The 8,403-nt window shown below is 61.6% G+C and overlaps 1 protein-coding gene across 1 annotated transcript; it reads right to left on the bottom strand.

The window, feature by feature from the left end:
- Positions 1–212: 212 nt before the first annotated feature.
- LOC116463795 (neuronal pentraxin-1) lies at positions 213–8,096 on the bottom strand. The gene is made up of 5 exons (XM_032147059.2): positions 7,278–8,096; positions 6,786–6,993; positions 4,483–4,727; positions 3,037–3,216; positions 213–2,343 (listed from the first exon to the last, which is right to left on the bottom strand). The coding sequence occupies exons 1-5, from the start codon at positions 7,719–7,721 to the stop codon at positions 2,122–2,124; spliced, it is 1,299 nt and encodes a 432-aa protein (XP_032002950.1). The 5' UTR covers positions 7,722–8,096; the 3' UTR covers positions 213–2,121.
- Positions 8,097–8,403: the final 307 nt, after the last annotated feature.

An 8,403-nucleotide genomic window follows, 5' to 3' on the forward strand; every position in this document is an offset into this window, starting at 1 on the left:
GGCTTGCTTACCCAGCCATTTTCAGTAGCTACACGGGTGGTCACAGAACACTGGGTGGCACTCGGCACACAACACAGAACCGGGGCAGTCCATGCAGGTGTGGGAACACACGTCGGACCCAGGGAGCAAGGAACACGCCACCCCGAGGAACATGCAAACGGAGAAGATCCCTGCAGATCCAAGGATGCCACAACCCGACGGGCGCTGATGAAGCACGATTATCTAAGAAAAAGCCACTGTTGAACAACAACACGCAGCGCGGTGCCTGATCTGCACCCCCCTCCGCGGGAGTGATGCATTGCAGAACGGCGGCCGGGTACCGTGCAGACACCCACGAGAACACTGACACAGAGACACTGACAGACACACACAGATGCACTAGGTTCTTGACACAACATGGACCTGTGTTTAAGGGGACAGGTGGCCCTTGAAGGAACAGAAGACAGAAACACCTGCTCCTCCTGCAGAAATGTCTGCAGCTGCAGCTGAGCCAGGCAGTGCAGTAGAATTTCTAGAAAGACTTGTCAGCCGTTTGCTGATGAGACTCCTGGAGACAGAGTTGGGGTGCCCTAGGGGCGTGCGACCACCAGATGGTGCAAAGCAGGAAGCTCCTCCTACCCTCTCCTACCCTGGGCAGGGCCTCCCGAGCCTGCTCTCTTTCTCACTCAGTGCACACACACAACACACACACACACACACACACACACACACACACACACGCACATACACTTCTCTTCCCTCCTTGGAAGGACTAGAAGGGAATGTTCATGTTGCTTTTCACGGGGAACAAAAAAAGGCAAAAAGGTTCTGGACACTGGTCAGGTGTCAGTGTCACTGGCCAGTGGCAGCTTGCAGGCTGCTGTAGGCCGTGAGCCCCGTGAGATGGAGGAGTGGGTTTCAGGCCCCCGCCCTGGCCAGGCCTGGCTCCACGTGTGAGGTCTCCGGAGTACCCCTGGAGGGGTCTGAACCAGCTCACCTGGCGCCTGGTGTGCTGGGAGGGATATGGCTGTCAAAGGCCCCCAAAGAGGACCTTCCCACCGATGGGCTGGGTTGAAGTCCCAGTGGCCCCATGTGGCCAGGTCTTCATCGAAACACGGCTTCTTTCCTTAAAAGGTCCCCTCTGGTCTGCACTGCCAGAGGCCAAAGGAGAGGGGCGCTGGGGCCTGGGTTCCTGGGCTGTGGGTGGGACGCTCCTCTCTCAGGGCCCTCTGGGCTGAAGCAGCGCAGCACAGCTCCAGAGGTGGGAAGGGAGGGGCAGACCCCAGCCTTGCAGGATCTGAGGAGGTGGGAAGGCTGAGAGCAGGGCCGTCCTGGGGCAGAGCCAGCTGAGCTGGGCACACAGGCTGACCTCCCAGGCTCCATGCTGCTCTCAGATGCAAACAGCAGGGATGGATGCTGGTTGGCCCTGGGGTAAGGGCCACTGTCCTCAGCCATCCCCTCTCCTCCAGGGGAGAGCACAGGGTACCATCCCAGGACAGCCCGCCTTCACCCTTCAGAGACAATTCACTTCTATTACAAAATAAAAATTCTCTGTAGAGAGCCCCCGCCCCCGGCCTTTGACAAACCACTAAAAGACATTTATTACGTCAATATAAAGATATGCTGCTCTGAAAAAGGTTTGCAAACAAAGACAAATGCGTGTACTGAGGTTGCACCAACCCCAAGGCACGCGCGCAGTTAACCAAGTTGGCAAATATGAATTTTCATCATGAGATTTTTCCAAAGCCAAAAGAAAGAAGGAAATGAAGTATGTCCTCAAAGAAAAGGCCTCCCCCAGCCACGCACACACACACGTAGACACATACATGTAGACACGCACACACAGATCCTCTCACCTACTTCTGCCTTGTTCAAAACGTTGCAGCACCCACTTTAGCTGTGAATGGGGCACGCCTGAGAGAGTCCGGGCTCCTACAGAGAAGTGGGGCTTCCTCAGGGACAGATGGGAGCAGGGGCTGCTTCGTGTGCATGAGGACAAAACCAGGCTGTGTGCGTGTGCGTGTGCAGGGGCGACGGCCTCGGTTCATTCCTGGGGAAAAGGGAGAGAAGAGACGCACAAAACAGATCATCGCCGCACAAGCAGGGGGTGAGGGCGGGCGGGCTCAGCCTGGCCTGCCACGCTCAGTTGATCTGGCGACAGGCCTCGAAGGTCCACTTGGTGGCTCCACCGTAGATCTCAATGTGGGATTCAGCCCAGGCGATGACATTGCCGGACAGTGCCTTGGTGCTGCAGGTGGCCAGGTTGTAGACCTCCCCAGGGGTCAGCTTGCGGTCCCAGATGTTGAAGTGGGCCAGCTCACCCACAAATGCCTGGGTGGCATCAAACCCACCACCCAGAGTGTCCTTCGGAGAAAAACAGAGGATGAGAGTGGAGGGGTCGCCAGGTGGTCTGGGGGCCCATCCCTAGGCCGGGGGTATGAGCGCCTCTGTGCCTGTCCAATCACAGACTCTCACGGCCACTCCTGGGTGCCGTTTCATCTCCCTGTCCCTGACTCTCTAGCCCTACATCCGTCCCTCCCCTGAGGGAGCCCAAGAAAAGGCATGGCACCGTCTCTGCCCTGGAGCTTCTCCTGGGGGGACCTGGACTCTGCCCCTCCTGCAGCTGGTCCCTCAGCCATGGACAACCACAGCAGCTGGGCCTGGGGCCCCTGCCCAGACATCACTCCATGCCAGCTAAAGCTGCCCAACAGGGATAGACATCCCGGATTCTCCATCCCTTCGTCTTCCTCCCAGGTGCTCAACGGGAGACAAACCACTTCACAGGAACTAAATTATTCATCACTAAAAGCAGAATTGGCCTTCCCATGCCAAAGAAAGTGTTGCTGCAGCCATGAGAGCGTTGAAACCAAAGCTCACTCCTGCAGGAAGTTCAGGCGCAAGTCCACCCAGGGCACAGGCCTTGCCTGGCCTGCTCCCCGGGCTGCTTCTCAGGGGAACCACTTCTCCGGCTACCTCCCTCCCTCGTTGCTCCTCTTCCCCTTCCCAGCCTCTGGTTCTGAAGCTCTCTCCCCTTCTCCACAACATCCAGCACAGTACCTGCTCCTGGCCCAGCACCAGCACGCCCTGGGGCTTGATGGGGTGATAGGGTGCCAAGTTCTCGCCACTGCCACCCTGCGTGCCATCCTGGTAGGCCTCCCAGACCCCGTCCCGGGTGGTCCAGGTGACGCAGATGTGGTGCCACTTGCCATCATTGATGACAAAAGGCAGTTTGGCCACCTGGGAAGAAGAATGACAGACGCCGGCTGGTGGGTACAGAGGTACAGCCCAGAAGCCATAATCACTGCCTCGGTTGTTCCTATCTCTACTTGCAAAGTAAATATCAAGAACTATTACTGAATTCTCACAGCACCTACTGCCCCAGACTTCAGTGTCTGTCAGCCCCGCTTGGGCGTGGGGCACAGAATCACACAGGAAATGTAATGCTCTACTGAGGGAACCCCCAAGGGCCATGTGGGTGCACAGTCTCTTCACTCCTACTCACCCTCCTCCCTCTTTGCTAGTCTACACAACAAGCCCTTGGATGGAGAGCCATCCCTGGTGTCTGAGTTCACTGCTGCCTCTCAGGACTCCGTGCGACACCTGTGCAGCCTCCTTGCTGGCCTCTCCTCTCTCTTCCAATGTCCCATCTCTAGCCGTTACACCCTCTCGCTCTACAACACGGCAAGCCTTTGCCGAGGATCTGAGAGATGTCACGGAGCACGATGCCTTTTAAAGCTCAGACCAGCCTCCGACCTTGAATTTCACTCTCCCGCTGCCATTCCAGGTCGGGAGGATGACGGTCCAGCAGACAGTGAGGAAAGAAATTTCACACCCTTTCCGCTTGGGGAAAGGGGGCCCAGAATGGCACAGCCCTTTGTGGGGAAGAGCAACAGGAACAAGGGTGTGGAATCCACTTCCCAGCCCAGGTTTCAGCCACTGACTACCACTGCTGGCCTGGACTTGAGACACTTTGAGAGCTGGCAGCTAGTTCTGCAGCTAACAGGGGAGGATGGAGAACGTTCACTAGAGGGAAAGGCTGCCGTGCCGTCCTGTTCCAAGGGGTCGCACAGACCTGTCCTCCTTCCGAGAGTTAGGGGGCTGAGTGGGATACACTTGGAATCAGGAAAAATCTCTAAGGCCCCCTCACCCCCCTAGAGCATCTCTGGGTCCCTGCTATGGAGGGGCAAAGCCAGCTGCAAGGCCAGCTGATGGAGGAGTCCAGATCACATCATCAGGCAGGGCCAGGCCCCATGGCTCGTTCTCTGCCATCTCCCATACCCACCCCAGGAGGCATCCGGGAAGGTCCAGCTGTCCCTGCTCTCCCAGTACAGGTGAGGGTGCTCCTCCCACTTCACCCTCCCCCTCCCTCAGTCCCACCTGGCAAACACTTTCCTTGGGGCCCCATCAACATCTGAGGCCACCATAGCTCTGTCCTAGCATGCAACATGAGCTGGGGCCCTGGGGCCTCGCCCTGCCGCCCTGCAAGCCCGGGGGCTGCTCTACCTTGTCATTGATGAGGATCTCCATGGGGTTGTTGCCCCACTCAATGAGGACCAGCTCGTTGGCCTGGCCGGGCACAGCATAGGAGAAGGGCGTGCCCACCCCTGGCGCGGCGCTGGACTTGAGCCACATGCAGACAGTGAAGGCGTACATCTCCGGCAGGGTCTTCTTCACCTTGGCATACATATAGTTGGTCCGCAGTGGGAACGTGAGCTGGAACTTGTCTCCAGGGCGGTTGTCTTTCTGACCTGCGGAAGACACAGTCCTGACATCTGCACCTGCGTGAAGTGCTTATTGGTGTCTGAGTTGAGTTCGGTCCCCACCAAGCTCTGTGATGTGGCTGGGGCAGGCTCTGGTCTCCATTCTGGAGATGCAGAGCAGGTGGCTTCCCAGGTCAAGTACTTTGCCCCAAGGCACAGGGCCAGTTCGTAAAGAGCTGACCCAAGCTCTCCATGCTCCAGGTCTGGCCGGCTGTCACGCCCACGTGCTGGCATCCTTGGAGAGATGGGGGTGGGGGGCAGTGCCTGGTGGGCTGCCGCATCAACACTGGGCTGCGTGGTGGGCATGAGAAGGGAATGGGGACAGCCGCCAAGCCAAGTCAACCCAAGGAGTAGGGGTGGCTGCAGAGGAGGAATGAGGCTAGCTACCCTGAGAGTAACCGACCTGATTCCAGGATGGGGCGGGGCTCAGAGCCCCTCCTCGCTCAATCGCAGGCTCTGCTCCTGCCTCTCCCCACCCGACAGCCAAGCCCTGGTGCCCACACACTTCCCCCCAGGCCAGATGTGCCTCTGACCCACCAGTGCCTCTTGGGTATGAGGCTGGGCAGCTCCCCCCGCAAGGCCCTTCCAGGGACTCTGCCTGGAGCCCTGCTGAGAGGGCAGGGCAGCAAGGAGCTGGGAGCACTCTGGGCGCCAGGGCTCCCCAAAGTGACTGCTCTAGGATGCCGCCACACTCTCAGGTGAGCGAGCGTCCTCACAGCTCAGGTTCCAGGCCTGGTGGCCTCCCCTTCCACAAGGCCCACCTTCTCCCTCCCCACCGGCCACTTCTCCAGTGAGCGCCAACCCCCATAGCCCATCCATATACTGTGGCACCCTGGGTATGGTGTGACTGACTCCAGGCAAAACATTCCTGGCCAGCAATGGGCACCAGTACCAGGCCCAGAGCCCAGGAACACACAACCCCTAGTCAACCCCTGGGTGAGCAGCCGTGGTCCTGCCAGGAAGCCCAGAAAGAAACCAGTTCCCCAGGCCAAAAATTATTTCTAGAAGGCATCCTGCCTGGTCAGCAACCACCCCCTCCTCTAAACCAACTGGCAGGGAGCAGAGCAGGGCAGGCCCCCTCAGTGCAGCACCCCCGCGGCTCCCCCCACCCATTGAGGCCTGCAGTGGCGGATGGGGAGGGGCCCAGCCCCTGGCCTTTCTCTGGGTTTTTTCATTCCCCAATCTCCCCTCCTTCCTTCTCCCTCCCTCCTGAGGTCCTTCCTTCTCCTGATCTGTTTTTCAGTTACGTAACAAGCCTTAAGATGGCACTGTTTAAATCTGTCCGGCACATTTTGCGGTCTGAGCAGGGTCACGTGGCCTTGCTCCGCACCGGGCACCCCCACCACACACCTTTTACAACCTTGTTTGATTTCTGCGACTTCAAGGCAGAGCCTCCAGAGCTCATCCAGGCGCCCTGGGTGATAGGCCAGCTGGCCTGAGTTGGTGACTGAGAAACCTCAGGGATTTGAAAGATGCCAGGGCTTGGGTCACTCAGAAGAGAAAACCTCACGGTAGGGGTTCAGGACAGAAGTGGGTAGGAGCTGGAGATCCTGAGAGGACACCAGGGGCATGGCAGCTGGGAAGAAACCTGCTTAACAGCCTCAGCGGCCCGGGGAACCAGAGCACCCAGCCCCAGCCTGCACCCAGCTGTACGCTGAAGCTGGGGACCAGGGAGAGAGAGGCTTTCTTAAGCAGGGAGGGTTTGGGCCAGCGACAGCCACTGTGCAAAGTTACTGAGGATTAAACAAATCAGACTTGAAAAATCCAGCGAGTGTGTGAGTGTGTCTGGATGGGGGAGGGGGCACTATGCAATCCCCTTTCCCAGTGACAGCCCCAGCCCAAGGCACCCAGCCCTGCTAGAAACACCGACTAGAAGCCCAGAACCTGGGAAGGGGTGCGGGGGATGAGAAAGGGGTGCAGGGATTGGGGTTAGGGGGGCGGCTTGGGGCTTGCACAGTGCAGAGCTGGGCTGTTAGGGATTGGGACGGAGGCAGGGTCGGGCAAGCAGGCGCAGGCAGGCGGCACGGCTCCCCCTGGCCCCAGTACCTTTCTCGAGCTCGCTGATCCGCTGGTGCAGGGAGGTCAGGGCGGTCTCGATCTTGACCCTCTCCTCGGTGTCGTTCCTGGGGCCCCCCTTGCCCTCCTCCAGGGTGTTCACCCGGGACAGCACCTGCCTCTCCAGCTCATCGATCTTGCTCTGCAGCAGATCCTTGAGGCTGTTGGTCTGGCTGGAGGAATTGAGGCGGCTGTACTGCTGCGGGGTGCAAGGGCGGGGGAAACCACACCGTTAGGCGAGGCGCGGGGACCGTGCTGGAAGGCCCGCGGCGCGGTCCCCTCTGGGCGACTGCGGGAGCGGCCTGGCAGGGAGCTGGGGCGAGTGGCCGCCGCGGGGCTTCGCAGGCGCGGAGAGGCACCGGCCGGGCACCCGCGCAGCTGAGGCGGGGGTGGGGGATACCTGGCCGGGTAGGGAACGGGGTGGGGGAGGGCAGAGGGGCGAGCGAGCCGGAGGGGGAACCGGAGCCGAGGGCGCGCGCGGACCTCGAGGTTCTCCAGGCGGGTTTTGAGCGATTGCAAAGTTTGCCCGAGTTGGCTGAGCGTCTCGGCGGCCGGTGTCCGGGACAGATCGCCCATGGTGTTCTTGCCCGAGCCGGGCTGCTTGCGGCCGCCGCCCGCCCGGGCCTCGCCGGCCCCGGGGTCCAGCGTGCTCTGGCTCTCGCAGCGGCCCAGCTTGGCGGTCAGCTCGCGGATGGTCTCCTTCTGGCTCAGGATGGTCTCCTTCTGCTGCAGCACCGTCTCGCGGAGCTGCAGCACGCTGCTCCGGAGCTCCTCGGCGCCGCCGGCGGCCACGGACGCGGCGCACATGTCGGCGTCCACGGGCACCGAGGTGCAGATGAAGCGCGTCGGCCCGAAATCCTGGGCCCCGGCGCCCAGGAGGCAGAGGGCGAGCAGCGCACAGGTGCGCGCGGCGCGGCCAGCCGGCATGGCTGCGGGCACTGGGAGCTCCGGGCCCGGCTCGGCTCGGCTGGGGCTCGGCTCCGGCTGGGACTCGGCTCGGGCTGTGGCTCCGCGAGCGGCCCGCGCTCTGGGCGCCGCGCTCTTCGGCCGCGCGGTCCACACCGCCGCGCTGTCAGGCCCCCACTGCCGCCTGCGCTGCGGAGCCCGCGCCTTTTATGCCGCCGCGGGAGGGGCCTCGCGCCGCCGACGTCAGCGGGGGAGGAATCCCGCTTTAATTGTCTGCGGCCCGGGCCCGCGGCGCGGCTGGGGTCTCACGAGGCGCCACCGGGGCTGCCTCCGCTCGCGTCCCACCCCCGCGCCTCTGAGAGCTGCCGCGGCCCCCTCCTCCCCCGCTCCCGCCTGGGCCGGCGCGCTGCCCCGAAGGCTCCGAGAGCTCAGGGGCAAGGAGGTCGGGCTCCGGCCCCGGACTCGAGGATGGACCACCTGCGTGGTGTCCCCGAACCTCCGACGGGGCTCCAGGCGGGCGGGAAACCACCGCGTCCGGGAGATAGAATTCGGTTCCGCCCTCCTGGCTGCACTGAACACCTTCGGGCCGGGGTCGTTTGGAGCCAGGCTGGGTCCCCAAGGACCCATATCGTCAACACCCGAGTGCCCGGTGGTCAGCGGCGCGGAGTGGGGCCTCGCGGCGCCACTAAGTCCAGAGCGGGGG

This window comes from Hylobates moloch, unplaced genomic scaffold (assembly GCF_009828535.3).
Source record: "Hylobates moloch isolate HMO894 unplaced genomic scaffold, HMol_V3 SCAFFOLD_65, whole genome shotgun sequence".
Taxonomy (NCBI): Eukaryota; Metazoa; Chordata; class Mammalia; order Primates; family Hylobatidae; genus Hylobates; species Hylobates moloch.

What these genes read in the sequence shown, in the direction of transcription:
- LOC116463795 (XM_032147059.2), bottom strand. Translation starts at nt 7,721, where the DNA reads ATGCCGGCTGGCCGCGCCGCGCGCACCTGTGCGCTGCTCGCCCTCTGC. An exon ending in CCCGCCTGGAGAACCTCGAG is followed by an intron (nt 6,994 to 7,277) that starts GTCCGCGCGCGC and finishes TGCACCCCGCAG; the next exon opens with CAGTACAGCCGCCTCAATTC. An exon ending in AGATCCTCATCAATGACAAG is followed by an intron (nt 3,217 to 4,482) that starts GTAGAGCAGCCC and finishes TCTTCTTCCCAG; the next exon opens with GTGGCCAAACTGCCTTTTGT.